Raw genomic sequence first — 22,195 nt, 5'->3', positions numbered from 1 at the left:
GCTCCAAGCAGCAGTCTGCGGGATACAGGAGGGGAGGAATCCCTCTGCTGATTTTATTTTAGGTTCTTGCAGCATAACGATGTACAGCATTGCAGTGCAAGGAGCAGAGGAGAGAGAAAGAAAGGGGAGGGGGCTACTGCTGGGCAGGGGGTGAAAGGGAGAGCCAAAGAAGGTGGTGGTGTTGGGCCGGAGGTGATGGGGTAGAGAGGGGGACTGCCTGGCAGAGGATTAGTGGGGCAGAGGGATGAAGGAGAGGGTAAATCTTGCTGCTGGGCAAGGGGTTGGGGGGAGAAGAGCTGCTGCTGTGATAAGGGTTTGTAGGGGAGGAGAGGGTTTCTATTGCTGAGCAAATGGCTGGGGGGGGGGGGGGGAGGCTGCTGGGCAGGGGATGGGGAGGAAGAGGGGGAAGGTTCTAGGCAAGGAATTGGTGGGAGAGAGAGGAGGGATGCTGTTGGATAAGAAATAGTAGGGGAGAAAGAAGGCAATGCAGGGCAAGAAACAAGTGGGGGAGAGAGGGGAATGCAGGTTGAGTGGGTGAGGGTCAAAGGTGGATGCAGGACAAGTATGCTGGGGAGAGAGAGGGACCAAGAGCAAGTGGGGGGGGGGGGGGATGCAGGGAAAGGAGTTGGGAGGAAAAAGAGGAGGATGCAGGGCACAGAGTGGACTGGGGGAAGATGGAAGTGGAGGGGAGAAGAAAGGAGGTGCTGGACAAAGGGATAGGGGAATAGAGAGTGGGATGCTGGGTAGGAGAGGGGAGAGAGGGGTGTGCTTTGCTTTGGAGCTGCTACCTCCAGAGGGATTGCTGTTCCTTTGCCACCACAGGAGACCGTGCTGTGTGGAGCAGCCACTGGTGAATCAGAGGGGGAGGGGTGTAATTCTGACTATCTGCCCCAGATGCAGAAGTAGCTGGTCCTGGCACTAGATAAGAAACATAAGCACCACAGAATAATACAAATGGCAAGAGCAAATGAGGTAAAACTAGTCCCAGGCAATATCAATATGAGCCTGCAAGACCCTGGGCAAGCCAGAGCGCTGAAAGGGCTTGGGGAACTTTGTGACTTCAGATATTGTGGCTATGAGAATTCAGGGCGATAGGGAGTTGAGAGCTCAGGGATACAGGTGCTGTGATAAGAGCTCAGTGGTTTAGGAATCTGAGAGCTCAGGGATTAGCAATGAAATGTGACTGAGAGGTCAGGTCTTACAGGAACTATGAGCGAGAGAGAGAGAGAGAGAGAGCTGGGGGCTTAGCAAGGAGCTATAAAATGCATGATGGCAGTTAGGGCGCAGAGGATGGCTCACAAACTCCACAGAGGCAAACACCAAATTTAACAGAAGCAGACTGGGAGAGGTTCCTAGCAAGGTTCTCTTCAGAACAGAGCGGGAGTTGACCTAATCTGAAGGTGATTCCAATAGCTAGAAACCATGGCAACAGCAGGCTGAATTCCTGTAGGGAGTGGCAGGTTCCTCTTGCTGTCCCCTGGTTACCTAGCAACCTTTTCCAGTTTCATCTGGCTTAAAGGGGAAATGCCTGATGTCTTCCTCTGTTATCTTGAGGATCTGTAGGCCTGAGCCATAACAGTTGCCCCTCAGAACGTCTCCATGAAGGTCCCAGTATTGGCTCTTCAGAGGTGCATTTCAATCCTGTCTTTCTCCTAGCTCTGTTGGCTGAATTCTGCAGGAGCATTATCCGGCCTTTCGTGCCTGAGATTGCAGGGGGATGCGGGAGCACAGTATGTGAGGGTGCTGTCTGTGTGTTAATCCTTTCCCTCCCTCCTTCCTGAAGTGTGAGCAGCATCCTGTGCAGACAAGAGGCAATGTCTTCATGCATGGCACATTTAAAATGCTATAGTACTTGGTGGGGGGAGGGGATAATGTAACGGTAACAATAAGGGGAAGGTGAGGGATGGTTAGAAGGGAGGAGTAAGGAGGGGAAGCATAAAATTGTTGCTGTCAGTAGACAGTAATTACGAGGGTTCACTCGTTTCCTATTTGTGCTTGCCTTCTGTGCTACCACAAATTTTATTTAGACTTTCGTCATTTCCTTCCCTTGCTCTGCTACAAATGTCCTTTTTTTTTTTTTTTTTAATCTGTCCCAGGCATGCATGAATTTTGTCACTGATACCTACTTTCTCTGCTAGAAGTCTATTCCTCTTAGTGAAAAAGTATTTCCTCATGTTCGTTGTGAGCAATTCTCCCTGCAGTTTCATATGATGATACCTTGTTCTTGAGCTTCTTATTCTGTAGGAGGTCATACCTTTTGAAAGGATGTAGATAGTTTAGAGGCAGTTCAGAGAGAGACAACCAAAATGGTGCATGATCTACACCAAATATGTAGACCTTAGAGAGAGGAGAATGATATGATAGAAACATTTAAATATTTGAAAAGTAATGCACAAGAAGTAACCCGTTTTCATTGGAAAGGAGGTTATAGAACTAGGGTTGATATGAAACTCCAAATGGGTAGGAAGGTTAGAAAATATTTTTTCACAGAAAGAGTTGTGGATACCTGGAATGCCCTCCAGGAATCTGTAGTGGAAACTAAAATGGTAACACACTTTAAAAAGGTATAACAGAGAGGATCTATGAGAGCAAAAAGTGGAGAGATAACAGAAGTATGGCCCAATGACACTACAGGCCAATAGGGGTAGCCAAGGAGTAATCTGCATGGATTGGTGGTTATCACGTTAAGTTATATGATTACACCAATGCCTTCTCTGATGCAATCTGCATTGAGTGACCATGGTTAAAATCCAAACATCAGAGAACATAAGGAGGCTGAATGTTTTGGACAATGGCCTTGTTTTGGTAGATTATAGAAATGTTGATAACACATGGAAGGGTACTGTACTTGGTTGTTGGATTTAGTGTTGGTCTTCTGAAAACCAGAGGAAGATAAAAAGGCCTACAATGGCCAATCAGTGGAGATGCTAGAAGCGATATGTTAACAGGTCCTGGGTATGCTTGAGAACAGGACTGAAATTTTAGGTAAGACGGGGTTATGGAGCTTGGGTTAGTTTGAGTATGGGAATTTACATGCTTATCTACCCAAAGTGGAAAATTGCAACTGGGTAGACTGGATGAACCAATTTGGTCTTTTTCTGCTGTCTGTTGCAATATTAGGGCACACTGCTTTCTTCATATTTGAACATTTGCATCATTTCTCCTCTTGTACTCTCTAAAAGAAAGGAGGCAATCTTTTGTTCCTTAAGTCTCTATGGAAAGTGTTATAGGAGGCAATTTTCTAACAGCCTACCTAGGAGCCGAATTGGCAAGTACAAATCTTCTACCCAGTTTTCACGTGGAAAGTGGCTGGGTACGTCCCCTTTGAAAATTCCCCATGGGTATGAAAGGGTCTTTTTTTTTTTTGTAGATTTTGTATCTGCTTTTTTTGCGGACAGGGTTTTTCTTTTTTTTTTTTCCTCTGGAAAAGTGTGTGTCGCTTTCAAATTCAGTCTCCATGGGTTATTCCCCTCCCCCAGGAACCCCTCCTCTCAATCTGGTTCAAAGTATACCTGCAACGAAACCCTGCACCTACTTTTAGCTAGAGAGAGGGCAGCTTTCAGACAGGCTTTGAAAATTGTCATCCTCATGCAGACATGGGCAGCCTGCCTTTTGAATTGCCTCCACCTTATCGATGTCCTTTTATAGAAAGGATCCGCAGAACTGAACACAGTGCTCAAGCTGGGGTTTCACCAGAGCTCTGTAGAGGGATAATATTTCTTCCTTCTTACTGCTGCTATTTCTCTGTGAATGCTTTAGGCTTCCCAACTGGTCTGTTTCACTGACTGGCTACCTTCAAGTAATCGGGGAGGATGACCCCCTTGCTCCCACCACCCCAAACCTTTCTTGTTCAGTGATCGCTAGTTCTCTTTCCAGTTTTGGATTTCTGCTTCCTAAATGCATGATTTTGCTTTTAGGTTTTTTGGGTTTTTTTCTTTTTAAAGTACAGTGGCCAAAACCTTCAACTTTCTTCTGAGTTCTATTGCCATGTTTCATCCTCTCTGTCCCTATGGTAATTGTATCTTTTGTGTATTTTCATATCATGCGTCAACAAGCATTCTTTCCCTTCTGCAATGCCACCTATAATCAAACGGAGGGGCAAAGGGGAAAAGAGCGATTTGACAGAGGGGCAAAACGAATATCAGAGAGAAGAGCAGTCAGGGCTTAGTACAGAAGAGGGAGTAAAGACAGAAAAGCACTGCTGAAGGAGGGAAGTGAAGCTGCAGAGAAGGCGGCAAGAGATGGTGGTGGGGAGGGAAAGATCGAGGAGCATAAGGAAGCAGGGCATTAGTATTTCCTGGTACACGTAATAGTGCTGGAAATAACCGTGTGAATGCTGATGTACCTTTTCTGCAGATAAGTGATTTCTGCATCTGAAAATATGATCAATTCCTTTTGCTCCTTCTTCAACCTCCTCCCTCACTAATCTCAGGGACATCGAAGAAAGGTTGACTCCTTTCTTTTTAATGCTGTTTTCCCTACCCTCAAATGTTGCCTTTTTATTTACATTTTGTGAATTTTATATCATTTGTGGATTACATAGCTTCATAAACCTTCCTACTGTTAACAGAAGTGCTTGGGCACATGAAATATCTTCAGTTTTCCATGTGTAACCCCAACCCGGTGTGCAGATCCAGTACGGGTGAGGTCATAGTTCTTTATACTCTTCGGAGCAGGGACCCTTGCTAGCTTCTTCTGTCTCCCTTGCTTTCCAAGATGTGGATTCTTTCAATAGGGGTAGAAAGGAGTCCTCTCAGGTCCCAGTGCAGGGTTTCTGATTTCCTATGCTGAATTCCTGGGTTAGATGAATTTCCTCTGTGCGCTGTATGCCTCAAAGAAGACACCAGGACCACTGGATTAGTATTCAAAATTAATACTTTACTGTAAACAAGCTGGTTTGGTGGCATAGTAAACATGATTTCCAGCTCCTCAATTCTCTCTCTTTCTCTCACTTAGGGGGTCATTTTCAATAGCTTTTGCACGCGAAAAGGGACTTTTCACATGCAACAGGGTGATCGGGGCGGAGTCGGCCCCGGAAGAGGAGTCGTCGAGGCGGCACCGGGGCCGACACTGCGGAGACATCGCTGGCGGCGAAAGGTAAGGACCCTTATCGCCGCCAGTTTCGCGCTGAATAATTACACCTTTTATGGTGTAGTTATTCAGTGCGAAAGCCGGCAGCCAGTGCACCGCAGTAGTGCGATGGCTGCCGGCTTTCGCAGACCCACGTGATTCACTATTCTCTGCGAGAATAGTGAATCCAGGCCTTAGTGTATAGTTCTTGTAGCTTCTATCTATGCAAGAATCTTTGGTAAGGCTGGGAATCCAACCCCACCTTCCTGGCTTAGGTTGAGCAGTAGTCCCCTTAGGTTAGGGCCTCTTTTGTGGACGGAAGGGTCTCCCGGATGGCAAGAAAAATCTGTCTTTGGTACAGAAAGTTAATGTCTCTGTCTCCCCAGGGTTTTGGAGATTCCAGATAGGTGTCCTCCAGTTAGATCAAATATTTGCTCAGTTAGTTGTCTCTTCTCTGGATGAGGTTCCCAGTGTGAAGGATTCTGGATGGAACTGCAGGTCCACTGATGAGTAGTAAGAGGGGCAGAAAATCACTTCCTCCCAGGTCTTAAAAATAAACTTCTTTGTTCCCCAAAATAGATAACACTGGATGTCCTCTGCAATGGGTCACCACCAATTTTTGGAGCAGGTCTTTCCTAAACCTGGACATCTTCAACTTAGGGTTCCCCAGTCCCTGAGTCTCGGAAGGGCCCAGGCCTTCAGCAGGGCTCCTACTAATCAAAAGTCCAAAAATCCAGATCCGTCCCTGAGTAACCACTCTGCACCTTGTGTGGAGAGTGGTTACTCTCCACACAAGGTGCAGAGCCCTGACCTGTCCTGGAGGCATCTCAGAGGGTTTCCAAGGCTCCAGGAAGGCCAAAAGTTAACTTAGGCAAAAAAACCTCCAACCTCTCCCTCTATCTTCCAACTTAGACTGCCCCCAGAGCTCTTTGCAGAGCTCTGCTAAAAAGCCTTCTGCAGGGGATATCCATTTCAACCCTTCCAGTGGGAGGGCTGTCACAGAATGGATCCTCCTCCTAATTCCTTTTTCCAACTGCACTGTAAGCAGGGCCGGTGCTAGTGTTTTTTTTGCTGCCCTGAGCGAACAAGTGGTGTGTCCCCCCCCCCCCCCCCTCAGTGATTCATTCATCCCCCTCCATAATCTAAACTTTAACTGACATTCCTCCCTACCTAGGTCCACCCCCTCTCCTCTGGAACTCATGGCCAAAGCATGAGTATTAGATGCCCTAGCACCCATCTCCTCCATTCCGGCCCTCCTCAAACACACATTACAAATTACACATCTATAAGAGCAGATTTTGCATTAAAATAACATTGAGTACAGTCTTCTGAGGTGAAAATATCCTTTCAGCAACCTGTATATTTTATTTATATGCACTGCTGAGGTGCCAACCAGAAAACCCTGCAAAAATACCCATATGTTATTAGGCCAATTGTAATGCGTGTTGAATGTGGGCTTGACCTTCAGAAAGCCATGAGTAAACAAGTACCAAAACAGCACTAATTGCCAGCGCTCAAACAATAGCAGTCTTGCCTATGAAAAAGTAACATTGCAAATATAACACCAGCTCCTAAAATACCAATACATCTTGTATTAGGAAAATGGAAGAAGCCAAGCTGCTATACAACCCTACATAGAAGCTACATACTAGCAGAACACCTGACAGATCCTCACCAATTACAGAATGCAGAGACCATAAAGTAAAAATAGAAATGTGCAGACAAAAATTGAACTGACATTGCAAAAAGCCAAACTCGTTACAATGTAAAAACAAACCACCATTTCTCATAAAATATTAAATAATAAAATCAAGAAATATAAAATATCATAATAGTAAAACCATATAATGAAAACAGCTGAAGAATAAACATCCAATATTTCAAAACTTATTTCAAATTTTTTTTTTAAATTTCCCAAACACCAGTAAAATATTTCAAAACAGCAGACATATTAATCACCCAATAATTAAAACTAAGGATTAAAAAAAAATTCCTACTCTCCATACCTGGGGATTAGTGATGGAGGGAGGGCATACAAACTTTCTCCTATCTCGCTCATATATGCACATACACTTTATTTCTCTCATAGATATTCATGCTCACACACTAGTGCTTCCTCGCTCAGATGCACATATTCCCCCCTCTTTCTCTCACACTCACACCATTCACTTACTTCACCTTTTCTTCCAATTGCTCCCCTGGGAGCTCTGGGCATGTCTCCTCGCTTTGGCCTCTATCAGGTTGGATTCACAAGATGGCCTCCAATCCACTTGAGCTGCTGGGTGAGATGTGGTCTGCGCAGCCCAAAGCCTCTCCTCTACTTAGGCCATTGGCGGGTGGATGGGGTCTACCAGGTGGACTGTGGCATTATTACCTTAGCTCTCTTTTTCTTCTCATCTCCTTACCACACCACTCAGCTCTTCCTCCCCTCTCCCTCATTCTTTCCTCTTTTCCCCCCTTCTCTCCCGCCAGAGGCTCTTCCCTGCCTCCCCTTCTCACGCTATCTCAGTTCTTCTCCTATTTCTGTATCTCTAGAGATTCTTCTCCTTCTCACCCCTTACAAGAAAATTATTACTTACCTGCTAATTTTCGTTCCTGTAGTACCATGGATCAGTCCAGACAGTGGGTTATGTCCCCAATCCAGCAGATGGAGTCAGCTCAAAGCTTCGAGGGGGCGTCACCTTAAGTACTACTACCCCCTCTGCAGGAGTTCAGTATCGAGTATATCAAAGCCCGAGTAAACAGAAACCCCCTGCTTGGATCAAGTTGAAACAATACGGCAACAATAAGCCGCTGAATGAAAACTTAGGAAACTGAAACCGACCCACCAACGGGTGAGCAGGCACGAACATAGCGTGTCCACCTCCAAGGGAACGGTGAAAAGCAGTGACAAAGAGAAAACTGGAAACACGTAAAAACAACCAACAGCAGTAAGGACACTACTGTAACAGGAGACACAGCTGAACAGACTCAGCATCCACATACAGCCGAGCAGGAGTAGGCCCTAGGACCCAAATGCGGTGGGCGTCTGGACTGATCCATGGTACTACAGGAAAGAAAATTAGCAGGTAAGTAATAATTTTCTTTTCCCTGTACGTACCTGGATCAGTCCAGATAGTGGGATGTACCCAAGCTTCCCTAACCCGGGTGGGATCCTGCGAGGCCTGCTCGTAGGACCTGTTCGCCAAAGTGTCCCTGGACGGACGAGGCGAGATGTAGTCTATAGTGTCTCGAGAACGTGTGCAACGATTTCCAGGTGGCCGCTCTACAGATTTCTTGCGAAGAGACCGAGCGGCTCTCTGCCCAGGAGGCCGCCTGAGAGCGTGTAGAATGTGCTACGATGCCGGGTGGGGGAGTCCGCCCCACCCCAATATAGGAGGCGGCAATGCCGGCCTTCAGCCATCTGGCAATGGTCGTCTTCGAGGCCTGAGATCCCTTCCGGGGACCGGACCAAAGGACGAAGAGATGGTCAGAAGTCCGGAAATCATTCGTAGCCTCCAGGTAGAGCCTCAGGGTGCGCTTGACGTCAAGGAGACGAAGAGACCGCGGCTCGACGAAGAGAACGATGGAAGTTCCACCGTCTGATTCACATGGAACGCGGACACCACCTCGGAAGGAAGGAGGGGACAGTACGAAGGGAAACTCCCGAATCGGAGAACCGGAGATAAGGTTCTCTACACGACAGGGCCTGCAGCTCCGAAATACGCCGAGCGGAGCAGATGGCCACTAGGAACACCGCTCTTGAGGGTGAGATCCTTGATCGTCGTATTCCGCAGCGGTTCAAACGGAGGTCCCTGACATGGAACGCAGTACCAGATTGAGACTCCAAGGGGGGCAAGGATCCCGCCAGTGGAGGCCGCAAATGCTTGACCCCCCCTTGAGAAAACGGGCGATGTCCGGGTTTCGCCACAGAGATCCTCCGTCGCGTAGGAGGGAGCCAAGAGCGGCCACTTGAACCCGAAGTGAGTTGTAAGCGAGCCCCTTGTCCACCCCCGCTTGCAGGAACTGGAGGATCTGAGGGACCGACGCTCCGAGGGTCTTGTGTTCAGGCCGGTACACCACAGCTCGAACACCTTCCAGACCCCGCACGTAGGCCACCGACGTCGAGGTCTCTCGAGAACGCTGACAGCAGCGTGGAACACTACCGCCTCCCGGGTATCCCCGTCGTCGAAGGCGACGCCTCTCAAAAGCCAGGCCGCAAGACAGAAGAGTTTTGCCTGGTCAAAAAATACTGGTCCCTGGTGGAGGAGGCGGGAAGATGTCCCAGCCGTATGGGCCGTCGAATTACTAGGTGAAGAAGGTCCGCAAACCAAGGTCGTCTCGGCCACTCTGGCGCGACGAAGATGACAGTCCCCTGATGAGCCTCTATCCGTCGTAGTAGCCTTCCCACCAGTGGCCACGGGGGGGAACGCGTATAGGAGTAGATCGGCCGGCCACGGGAGCGCTGAGGGCACGACGCCCTCCGCCCCCCCGTTCTCTCCGGCGACTGAATGAAACGAGGCGCCTTGGTGTTTTGAGCGGATGCCATAAGATCCAGGTGGGGGGGACCCCACCGCCGAACGATCAGCTGCATGGCCTCGTCGGAGAGGGCCCACTCTCCGGGATCCAGGAGCTGGCGACTGAGGAAAATCCGCTGGAAGTTGTACACGCACGCCCGCTATGTGCGAGGCCGCCAAGACGGGCCAGGGTGCCGTTCCGACCACTGCATCAACATCGCCGCCTCGAGCGCGACCTGCGGACTGCGGGTGCCGCCCTGTCGATTGATGTAGGCCACCGTGGTCGCGTTGTCCGACAGGACTCTGACTTCCCGATTCCGAAGGAGTGGCAGGAAGTGAAGAAGTGCACAGCCTGACCGCCTCTGGTCTCCAGACGATTGATGGACCACGTCGACTCCTCCGCGTGACCACGTCCCCTGCGTGGCGCTGCGGTCGCAGACTGCTCCCCAGCCTACGAGACTGGCGTCGGTGGTTACCACTACCCAATTTGGTAGATCGAGGACACGCCTCGGCCAGATTTCCTCCGTGGGGACCATCCACCAGTCAAGCTGCTCCGTGCAAACTGGGGGCAGCGGGAGTATCACCTGGTAGTCCTGCGAAGTGGTTTCCAGCGGGATAGAAGTGCCCTTGTAGCGGCCGGAGGCGCGCAAATGCCCAAGGAACCATGTCGATGGTGGAACCCCATCACCCCCAGGAGCTGTAGGATAGTCCCAGGAGGTGGGAGCTGGTAATGCAGAGAAACCGCTGTATTGTGCTCCCGCAGGGCGGTGCACCTTGTCCTGCCGTAGAAAAACTGCCCCCAGACGGGTGTCGAAGGTCGCCCCCAAGAAATCCAAGCGCTGCGAAGGCACGAGGGAGCTCTTGGAGAAGTTCACCACCCCATCCCAGGGACTGCAGGAACTCTATCACCCTGGCCACTGCCGCCTGGCCATGGCGGAAAGACTTCGCCCGTATGAGCCAGTCGTCCAAGTAAGGATGAACTAGAATACCATCCTTCCGAAGGGCAGCCGCCACAACTACCATGATCTTGGTGCAAGGTGCGTGGGGCCGTTGCCAGGCCGAACGGAAGCGCCACAAACTGGAAATGCTGGTCCAGACAGAATCTTGAACCGTAGAAGACGATGGTGTTCTTGGCGAATGGGGATATGAAGGTAGGCCTCCGTCAGATCCAAGGAGGCCAGGAACTCCCCTCGGTGTATACCTGCCGCGATCACCGAAACGCAGCGTTTCCATGCGGACACCGGATCACCCTGAGGGATTTGTTGACTTCCTTCAAGTCCAGTATGGGGCCGGAAGGAGCCGTCTTTCTTCGGTACCACGAAGTAGATGGAATAATGGCCCGAGCCCACCTCTCCAGGAGGGTACGGGCACAATGGCGCCTATCTCCCACAGTCTGTCCAGCGTCAACTGCACCGCCCTTCGCTTGATGGCCGAGCCGAGGGCGAGAAGGATGACCGACCCTTCGGAGCGGGGCAAGTTCCAAAGCGTAGCCGCGTCCTATGGTGTCCAAGACCCACTGATCCGAGGTGATCCGCGCCCACTCCTCGTAAAGAACGCCAGCCGCCCCCCAATCTTGGGGAGGCGGCGGAGTGGGTGAGCTGAACATCATTGAGAGGACTTGGGCGAAGGTTTGTCCCGCCGTGGAAGTGGGGCGCGCGGGGCGGCGCCCGCGAAAGGAGCGAGACCAGGGCTGAGACCTGGGGGCAGAGGGCCGAGCCGCGCCGGCCTATAACTCCGATAGCGCCTTTGCGCTCTGGCTCTGGTCCGGGAGGACGAAAACGCCCTGCTGGAGCAATATCTGTCTTCCGGCAGGCGATGGACCGCTGTTTTCCCCCAGAGACTTGATGATCTGGTCCAGATCCTCGCCCGAACAGGAACTTACCCCTGAATGGCAGGGAACCCAGACTCGACTTGGAAGGACGTGTCCGCCGCCCAGTTGCGAAGCCATATGAGTCGACGTGCCGCCACCACCGAGGCCATGGAGCGGGCAAGGACCCGAAACAGATCATAGGAAGCGTCCCGCCCCGTATGCCACCGCAGCTTCCAGTCTATCGCCTGGGCGGCTTCTTCGGGTGGCAACACCTGAGACGTGAGCAGTAGCTGCACCCAGAGAAGACTGGCCCGCTGGGCAGCGAGATGCACATCGCAGCCCGCAGCCCTACAGCGGAGACCTCAAAGACTGCTTGAGGAAGACCTTCCAACTTGCGATCCTGCGTATCCCCTTAACGCTGCTCCACCTGTCACCGGTATGGTCGTCCTCTTCGTGACCGCCGACACCTGCAGAGTCCACTTGGGTACCTTGATGAGCTCCAGAAAATCTTCCTGCAGGGATACGCCGCTCCATGGCGCGGCTGCCCTTCAGAGCGGCTTCCGGGGCATCCCATTCCCTGGTGAAGAGCTGCAGGAACGACTCGTGAATGGGAAAAGCCCGAGCCCTCGGGCGAAGGGCTGCCAGCACCGGGTCTCCCTTCTTGGAGGAGGTGACTACAGGGCGCGACGGGAGCTGGCGGGTCCGGGGGGGATCAGAGGTCCAACCCCTGAATGATCTGTGGGATCAGGTCATCAGCTCGTCCCGCTGGAAGAGACGCAGGGTGCGTGGGTCCTCACCCTCTGAAGTGGGAGTCCCTTGTCCCGCCGCCGCGGGGTCCGACCCAGGGGAAGCCGGTGCCGACCCAGGCCCCCCCGAGCTCACAGGGAGCCGTGGTTGGATGGGGAGCTGTGGGGCCCCTCGCCCGCCGGGGGGGGGGGGGCCGGATAGGAGGACGAAGGTCGCGGTAGCTTGGGTGGTGGTGGATCCGCGGGCGCAGCCAGGTCCTGTAGGTAGGCTGTATGCATCAGACGGATAAACTCCGGGGAAAACCCCGGCCTAGTCGGGGGACCTCCGCGGGTGGGGGCCCCGGGGGACCCTGCCCCGCGGGCCTTCCTCCGGGTCTGTCTCCGGTAAAACCTGGGGGAGAACCCTCTGAAGCTACCTCGTCCCCCCGCGCTGCCTGGGCTCCTTCAGGGCGCAGCGCATGCAAGATGGCCGCCGTTCCCGCCAGGAATGGGGGAGGGGCCGGCCCGCGCCGCCCGGGCAAGGCTGTCATGGGAGGACCGATGCGTGAGGGGCCGAGAAGTGCCTTCCCCCCGGGGAGGCACCGAGCACAAATTCCCTCCCTTGACCGCGCGATCCAGGTTCGCGCAGGCGAGCAACGCGCCGGCCGCGGCATCCGGAGCGCAAGAGAAACAGCCCCCGACAACCAAGAACGCCTGGTAAACCCCGGGGGGGGGGGGCCGCGAGACGGATCGCCGCTGCGGGGGGGCCCGGGTGGCCTGCGCTACCCGCCGAAGACAAAAAACGGCGCCGCGGGGGGGCCTTCCTGGCCGCACGACCCGCCGGTGATGAGCAGCCCTCTCCTGGTGCAGCCCACGTGGAGCCGCAAAATGGCCGCGAGGAGGTGTGAAGACGCTAGGAGGCCGGAGCACCGGCAGCCGCGTGCAACCTAGCTGCAAGGGAAGAAAAAGAAATCACACTTACCCGAAGCAGCCACGACCAGCGCCGGTAAATAGAAAAAGGGAGAGACAGAGAACAAGAAGGAAGCCACGCCTCCCCATTAATCAATTAACTGTTTTTTTTTTTGTTTTTTTTTAACACAACTTGATCCAACCAAAGCAAGGCTAACCAAACATACAGACAATAAAGCCCCAAAACAAGGGATGCAAAGAACAAAGTAAATAGGCAAACGGAGCAAGCCCAGATTCCACTACTCGCATCTGCTGGAGTCAGAAGATACTGAACTCCTGCAGAGGGTGTAGTAGTACTTAAGTGACGCCCCCCTCGAAGCTTTGGGCTGACTCCATCTGCTGGATTGGGGACATAACCCACTGTCTGGACTGATCCAGGTACGTACAGGGGAATTCTGATTCCTTCTCACCTTATGTTCTCTCTTACCTCAGCTTTTTTCCTCTTTTCCCCTTTACCTCCCTCCATTCCTTGCTCTTTTCGTCCCCTTTGTATGCGTTCATCACTTCTTCCCCTTCCTTATGCTGTTCCCCCCACTTTCTCACCCAGTCACTCCCAGGCTCTTCTTCCTCCCATTCCAAGTGTAGGGACTCCCTAGCACACAGTATAAGGCTTCTCCCTCATCCCGCACAAGCTGGCAGCAGGAGCAGCATTTGAGCAACATAATCTTACTGTTGCAGAGCCATTCTCGCAGTAGGAGCTGTGAAATCTCACTGCCCCTCTCACGAGACTGACCCTGCAGCAGCAAGAGATGACGTCACTCAAATGCTGCCACTGTTCCTGCTGCTGACTAGCGCAGAGGATGTGGTTTTGGTTTGGTTTTGTTTTTTTTCCCCCCCTGCAACAGATCAGCCAGAGGTTTGGCAAACTGCCTATGCATCCTGTTGCTTTTTTTTTTTTCTTTTTACTTCGGCTACTCGGGTGGTAGAGTCCTCTGGGTGGCTTCTCAGTCTCCGCTCAATTTGGCCACTGGTGGACCCAGGCTGCCGCCACCCTGTGCAAGTGCATGGCTTGCATAGTACGTTGTGCCGGCCCTGACTGTAAGTCTATTACCAGGGCTTAATAGTAGGGATGTGAATCATTTTTTGACGATTTAAAATATCGTCCGATATATTTTAAATCGTCAAAAATCGTTAGAAGCGATATTTAATAGGAATTCCCCCGATTTATCGTCAAAAATCGTAAATCGGGGGAAGGGGGAGGGCGGGAAAACCGGCACACTAAAACATCCCTAAAACCCACCCGACCCTTTAAAATAAATCCCCCCACCCTCCCGAACCCCCCCCAAATGTCTTAAATTACCTGGGTCCAGTGGGGGGGTCCCGTTGTGATCTTTCACTCTCGGGCCACGGGTGCGTTGATTTTGCTTCCTGTCCCCCGACGTCATGAGCGTAGGAGATCACTCCCGGACCCCTGCTGGATCCCCAGGGACTTTTGGCCAGCTTGGGGGGGCCTCCTGACCCCCACAAGACTTGCCAAAAGTCCAGCGGGGGTCGGGAACGACCTCCTGCACTCGAATCGTGTTGCCGTACGGCAGGCGCCATTTTGCAATATGGCCGGCAACACGATTCGAGTGCAGGAGGTCATTCCCGGACCCCCGCTAGACTTTTGGCAAGTCTTGTGGGGGTCAGGAGGCCCCCCCAAGCTGGCCAAGAGTCCCTGGGGTCCAGCGGGGGTCCGGGAGCGATCTTCTACTCTCGTGACGAGGACAGGAACCAAAATGGCGCTGGCGCTACCTTTGCCTCTGTCATATTGAAGACATCCATAAGACACCCATAAGATAGGTAAGAAGGGAGAAGTGGTGATTGTGGGTGACTTTAATATGCCAGATGTAGACTGGAAAATCCCTCTGCAGAAACTAAAAATAGTAGAGCAATAATGGATGCCATGCAAGTATCTTTGTTCAAACAAATGGTGTTGGAACCCACAAGAGAAGGTGCTATACTCGACTTATTGCTCAATAATGCAGATAATGTCTCAGATGTCCAGGTGGGCGCCCACCTCAGCAGCAGTGATCATCGAACGGTATGGTTTAATATCACTAATAGAATAGAGAAAGAACCACAAAGACCCGAGTTTTTACAGTTCAAAAACACAGACTTTGAGGAAATGGGAAAGTACCTGGAGGAAGAACTTAAAGGATGGGAGAACGAGAGAGATGTGGATCAGCAGTGGACCAATCTAAAAGGAGCAATCACCAAGGCAACTGCTCTATATGTTAGAAACATAAAGAAAAGCAAAAGAAAATTGAAACCTATCTGGTTATGACAGGGCAAAGGTAGCGCCGGCGCCATTTTCTATCAACGCACTCGTGGCCCGAGAGTGGAAGATCACAACGGGACCCCCCCACTGGACCCCAGGTAATTTAAGACATTTGGGGGAGGGGTTCGGGAGGGTGGGGGATTTATTTTAAAGGGTCGGGGTGGGTTTTAGGGATGTTTTAGTGTGCCGGTTTTCCCGCCCTCCCCCGATTTACACGATATTTTAGAAAGCAAAACCGCGACGATCCGATTCCCTCCCCCCAGCCGAAATCAATCGTTAAGACGATCGATCACACGATACACATCTCTACTTAATAGTAACCTGAAAAGGTGCCCGGGTTACACATGAATCTTATAATCCTAACTAATGCTCATTCTTCTCTCATGCACAGGCAGGCAGATCTTAGTGACCTGGCTTTTTGCTCAATGGAGTTTTACCTACTTGCCAGTTCCAGCTAAAAATACAATATTGTCCAAAAGACTCAACCCATAACATATCTAGGATACTAGTGTTGCTCTCTGTGTATACATCTTAAATGGCTCTTAACATATTCTGCAGATCTGCTGGCGGGAAACAGCAGAACTGTCATTTGCTGGAAAGCTTAGGCTGTTCCAGCAGGGCTCCTTGCTAGCGCCCACTTTAAAATTTTGCTTTTGTTGAATGGAATCTTTTGAAGATTGCAATACCTTCTCAGTGAACCAACAAAAAAAAGGAACCTGGGTAGTCTGGAAAGCTCATGTACTACATCTTTTGTTTTTGTTGATCCAGTGAAAGGTATCACAGCCTACAAAGATTCCTGTTTTCTACAGGACCTATATGGCTTCTAGAACTTGTGGAATGTCAAGGAATCTAAAGCAACCGAATATGGGGAAGCATTAAATCATTAATGTCCATAAAATTAAATATCAAAAAAAGGAAACACATCTCCCCTACTCTTCAGAACCTACACTGGCTCCCCATCAAATTCAGGGTCCTATTCAAGGTACTCACGATTATCCACAAAGCCATCCACAACCTCACCACCCTCAACACTTCCACCCAGCTAAAACCACATACCTGTTCCAGACCAATCAGGAGTGCCTGCCAAGACACCTTGTACGCTCCCCAAGCCAAAACCTCAATCAGAAAACTGGCCATTTCGACTGCTGGTCCACACCAATGGAATGCATTACCCTCCGACCTCAGACGAGAATCTTGCCTTTCTGTCTTCAAAAAGAGACTAAAAACATGGCTTTTTAGCCAAGCCTTTCAGGACACCTAATCGCCGTTTTCCTTTAACTTAACTCCCCCCAAACGAACTTTCCAACCAGTCAACCCAATTCCACTCCTCACTTCTATTCTTTGCCCCTTCGACCATCCCTCCGGTTTCTTCCGTTTCCTGATATGATCTATTTGTTGTATTTAATTTTTTCTTGTTGAGATGAGTTTCATGAGTTTTCAGGTTAGGATTAGACGAGTTTCTGACATGTTTTCAACTGTTTAACCGGCAACATTGTTCCTTGTACCGCCCTTGAGCGAAATTGAAGTTCTTTGTTAACCGATATGATTTGTATTTTTGTACAGGAATGTCGGCATAGAAAAAAAAATAAAAATAAATAAATAAATAAAAATTCATAAAGCATTCATAATCGCTTTATTTAAGAAGATTGAAAAGATGTGTCAGCATAAAGCCCAAAAGTTTGACAAGGGTAGGTGGTCACTTGACACGGACTGTTTCATAGGAGCTGCATCAGGAGGGAACCCAAACTTAGGAAATGCTTTAGATGCTAAAAGATATTAAGTAAGCATTATTTCAAATCATTCAAACCGGGAGCACACTATTAATGTGGAAACAAACTTGTTTCAAGCAACTTTTTCTGCCTGTGTCAACTCAGCAGTACATGCCCGGTTTGAATGATAGAATGGTTCATCAGTTGCTTGAAGCAAGTTTATTTCCACATTAATAGTGTGTTCCCAGTTTGAAAGATTTGAAATAATGCTTACTTAATCGTTAAGCGTCTAGAGCATTTCCTAAGTTTGGGTTCCCTTCTGATGCAGCTCCTGTGAAACGCAGCCCACATCAAGTGACGACTTACCCTTGTCAAACGTTTGGGCTTTTTGCTGACACCTTTTCAGTCTTCTTAAATAAAGCGGTTATGAATGCTTTATGAATTGTATGGACATTAATGATTTTAATCCTTCCACACATTCTGTTGCTTATCCTTTGGTTGGATATTACGCCTTCTGCGATTGCCCTTGTGCCGATAAGGAATCTAAAGTTCCATGAAGATTAGGATGATTACAGATGTGCATTTTACTTCTTCTTGCTCTGTTTAACAAGATGCAGAATAATTTGTATTTATAATATTGCCTTTGATACAAAACTCTTCATAAAGAACTTAACGGTTCAGTACTTCAGAAGGCATGTGCAGCTGATTGCGGGTGGGGATAGTAAAATGTCTTGCTGGCTGCCAATGGGTTGTCAATTTGTATGGAAGATTTCAAAGGGGAGAAGGAATACGCTCTTATTTCTCGTGGTTAACTGGGTAAACGGATGCACAGATATCCTAACTTTCCTATCGTCACATTGACTGTATAAGTATCAGATGCATCCAAGATTTAGAAGTTTTCTCAGCTGGTTTACTTGTTTAATTGGTAGAGGACACCACCACCTTCTGATGATGGACAGATGGCATCAGAACCGTTTTACCTTGATTAGATTGTGCTCACAAACTTTGGCTCCATGGTGTGAAAGCAGATCTGCTCTACAGTAATGTCTCATTGAACTGGATTGGGAGGAGCAGCTGGTACCACCTCCTGGATGGACATGTCTGTGCCAGTACAGCTGAGAGATATGAACCCTGACATATTCATTTATTCACGTCACTGTTTAGGGATTTGTCAGCTTTATGAGATCCATGCGAGCTTTCAATGATTAATGTCCCTGCTGGATACTTCTATGTGACTGATTATGGGTGCTGCTTATTATTGTTAAATATTATTTGTCTTATACTTTTAGTGTTTTTGTTTTTCAGTCCTGTTTTCATTTTTTGCTGTAGTCTACTTGAAGGTCAAGTTTTAGGATCAGAAGAGTAAGTGCTCTTCAATAAATACATTTTTAGCAGAATAGCTGCCCAATATATCTGGTTAACACAGAAGTTTTGGGGAAGAAAAGGTTTTAGGTATTCTGTTAGCAATTAAAGCGTGCTCAGTTGTGAAAATACAACTTTTTTACTTCAAATTAAGTTTATTTCTTCCCAATTCAATGTTTATTGGTGTTAGTCATTCAAACCACTTTAATTTTGAACCTTGTAGTGCTGCCTTCTTGGTTTTCATCAGACCATCATGAAGGGTGAGACCCTAATACATGGAAAACATTACATTATATACAGCTAAAGAGTGAACTGCATTTACTTTCTTGTGACTCTATGGATAGACAACGAGTAAATGTCTTTTACAACTATTTGATAGTTGTAGTCTCCCCGCCCCAGATGGCGAATCCTATTGTGGAATTTTCTATTCCTAGCTTGGGACTAAAGTTATGCATTCTGATAAGGTTACTTATTGCAGATTTATTGACTTACAACTCTTCTTTGTTCTAGGCGTGCTGCTCTGCTTCTGCTGGCTTTGTGTGTCTTTTTTATCTTCAAACTAAGCTTTAGCCCTGACAGATGCGAAAAAGAACCTGTGGACCAGGAACGAGCAAAGGTTTGTCTCTTTTCCTTTTATTTTGTTTGTTTGCTAAGATGGTTATTCCAACCTTTTCAAGCCCAAGGTACCCCTACATTAAACAGAAATGTTGTGGCACACCATCCTCTGCAAAGCAGTGTGGACATAGAAAGGACTCATATGCTGCAAGATTTTTTCCTTGAGTCAATGCCTGTCAATTCCCCCCTCCCTCTAACTGCATGGATGCTTTTGCATTAGAGAATGAAGTCCAGGTTGCATTTATGGGTTATTTTCTGCTTTAGTCTGTTTTTCAGTAACACTTCTTTGGGTTTCAGCTACAACTTGATCTCATTGTGTAAACAGATGAAGTCATCCCACTCTTGGGGCGACTTCATTTCTTGTGCTGCTGCTGTCTACTCTCAGCTAGCTTTTTGACATTGGCACATTGTCTTCCCCCCTGCCCCAGCTCCTCATTCTACAGATGCTCTTGCTCCCTCTGTTGGTCTCTGCACCTTCCTACCCTCTGCTCCTCACAATACATGGACTTGTTGTTTTATATCCCATCCCTTCAGTTGTTTACTGTGAATGGATCTCCTCATTCTTGGACTTCATATATATATAGTCCATGTGTGTGTAGATATATGGAATGAGGAGGTCCATTCACAGTAAACAGTATATATATGGCAGGCAGCTGGCTCAGTTGCTGCCACATGTGGCTGGCAGAGCTCCTCTACTGCCACTGCTCCCAACACTGAGTCATATCCAGGGCTTAGTGCATGCTTTCCCTATCTCACTCAGTCGGGGAATAAAACAGAGGCTATCAAACTCAAGGATGCTCAGGAGGGGTGAAGCGGAGGAGGTGCTATGTGTTGCAGAAAGTGAGGCCTGGTTATCTGTACTCTTTCATGCTGCCCTGTTAATTCCTGCATTCCGGCACTCATGCTGTACCTACAAGGAAGGAAGAACATGCATGACTACAAATGTGCTCAGGAAGGAGCTCCTAAGTGTTTAAGGGTCATTGCTGATGTCTCTTATTGCTGTGAAGTGCTAAGAGCAGAGCCCAGGTGCTGGTCTGGGACCCTTCTGTGGCACACCTGATCAGGTCTGATGGTACATTAGTTGGTAAACACTATGCTAAGGTAGAAGGTGGGGGTGGAAGGTATGGGTGTGAGGGGATGTTCGGTTTCTAGTTTGCTTTCTCTTAAATAAACCTGGGGGAAAATGTTGGCATTAGTTTAATTCTTTCCTTCCAGTTGCAGTTCAACCCTGTCAAACATAAAACATATTACAACAAAACTAGGATGCTCCATGGGGTTCCCCTCCCCCCCCCCACTTCTTTTCAATCCATTTGCTTTATAAATGGAAATTTGCACATCTGTCAGCAATTATTCTGTCAAAAGGTGACACGGTATGAAGTGTAGGAAGCTGTCTGTCCTGTGGCCACAGCTTTCGAGGGAAAAGTTGGTTGTGTTAGCTTTTTGGAGAAGTGGGTGAGTGCAAGAGAAAAAGGCTGAAGATTTAAGAGCTGATAAATCTTTAACTACCTCAGATATATAAGCAACATAAAGGAGGAAAGGGCTTTCCAGAGCAAGCGGGACATGTATGAGACTGGAAGGGGTAATAGGTAGGGATAATGTAAAATATGTATTCACTGAAGGGGTGTTGGATGCATGCTACAATGATGTAACGGAGGCAAAAACGTTGGAAATCAAGAAGGCCTAGGATTATATTGTAGAATAGCAAATGATGGCAGATAAAGACCAATTGGCCCATCCAGTCTGCCCATTTGTTTTCCTCTTCAGTTTTGTACCACTTTGGGTGAATAAGCATAGAAATCCCATATTTAACCAACACCAGCTCCCTCTCCCACAACCCTTGACCTATCAGTTTTGTTCCTATCACTGCCCTCTATAATCTTTTCCAAGCATGCTCATTAACTTTAGGATAAACAAAGGGGATCCCTAGCAGTGGAGAAGCAAGGATAAAGGTAAAGCTGAAGGTGAGAAAAGGACTCTGGTATTTATGTAGATAGAGAAAATGGACAGACTTTTTATTTTTATCCTGAGGTCTGTCTGTTTTTGTTTTGACAGTACCTCATTTCATATGGAATATCAAATATATCCAAATAGAGAAGATTAGTAGAAATTTAGGATTTTTTTTTAAATTAATTTTGTTTACATACATAAATAGCTAAAAACTCCCATTTTGTTTCATTAAATGTATGGAAAATATAGGTTGACAAATGCTCCATTTATCATGTCACAACAAAATGAGCAGGTCAGAGCACAAGGAGGCCAATGTAAGTCATGCTGACTTTACCCGTTGTAGCATAGGTTTTTCAGTGCTAACCTAACCCCAATGGGGTTTTAACGCCAGAAAAACTCTTGGTAATGTTAGTGCAACTCATGCTAATTGCAAAGTAATAAGCCTTATTAGGTATTATCCTGCAATGCTAAGGGGGAGGCTGCCTAGCACGACTCTTTCTATGGGAAACTTAACTCATGGTCAGAGGCAGGAATTAAACCTCATGGTAAAGAGAAGAACATGTAGGAAATCTCAGCAGATGGTAGAGTGGCCAAACATAAAACATGATTTCCATTTCCATCATCATCCTCCCTCTCATCTTATTCGTCCGGGGTCCAGTCCCTATTCCCTCTCCCTCCTGCCCCCCCATCCTCATTTTAAGAGAAATAACTCCCCACCTCTGGAACCCCCTTACCCAAGAACCCCAACTGGAAAAGACCTTAACTTCCAGCTGGGCTGCTCCCTTTCTGGCAGCTGATTGATCCCTCTGTCACATGTCAGTGAAAGGACCAATCCCCTTTCAGAATTCTGAAAAGACAGCCTTCTGAAAAGGGGTTGGTCCTTTTGCTGACAGTGGAGGTACCAATCAGCAGACAATGAATGAGTGCATACAATTATATTGTAATTTATGGGGTTCCTGGGTGGGGGGGAGAGGGGGAAGGACTGACCCTGGACCCTCTTTACTTTTTGTAAGGTGAGAGGGAGAGATTTCTGCATTCTTGGGAAGGGAGGGAGGGAGGACTTGCTGACTTGACCAGGTCACACTACATCCACTTGGAGGCATTAGTGGCCATAGGACCAATCAGGAGGTGGCAAACTTGGTTTGTTTTGTTTTTTTTTGTGTGGATTGGCATGCAAATAGACCAGGCGTTTAAAAAAAAAAAAAAAAAAAAAGTGCATCTTTCAGTTTAGT

The 22,195-nt window shown here is 48.6% G+C and overlaps 1 protein-coding gene across 9 annotated transcripts in view; it reads left to right on the top strand.

Annotated features, from left to right (window-relative positions):
• ST3GAL5 (ST3 beta-galactoside alpha-2,3-sialyltransferase 5) overlaps window positions 1-22,195 on the top strand; it is a 297,392-nt gene that overhangs the window by 199,646 nt on the left and 75,551 nt on the right. For 8 of the 9 annotated variants that reach the window (XM_029592756.1, XM_029592753.1, XM_029592758.1 and 5 more), the window contains one exon: window positions 18,912-19,017. In XM_029592756.1, the coding sequence (XP_029448616.1) occupies window positions 18,912-19,017 (106 nt within the window). Of the gene's footprint in view, window positions 1-18,909; window positions 19,018-22,195 lie in introns of those variants that run through there. The other variant, XM_029592761.1, reaches the window with a different exon arrangement.

This window comes from Rhinatrema bivittatum, chromosome 1 (genome assembly GCF_901001135.1).
Source record: "Rhinatrema bivittatum chromosome 1, aRhiBiv1.1, whole genome shotgun sequence".
Classification (NCBI taxonomy): Eukaryota; Metazoa; Chordata; class Amphibia; order Gymnophiona; family Rhinatrematidae; genus Rhinatrema; species Rhinatrema bivittatum.
This window is presented reverse-complemented; position numbering and strand designations above follow the sequence as displayed.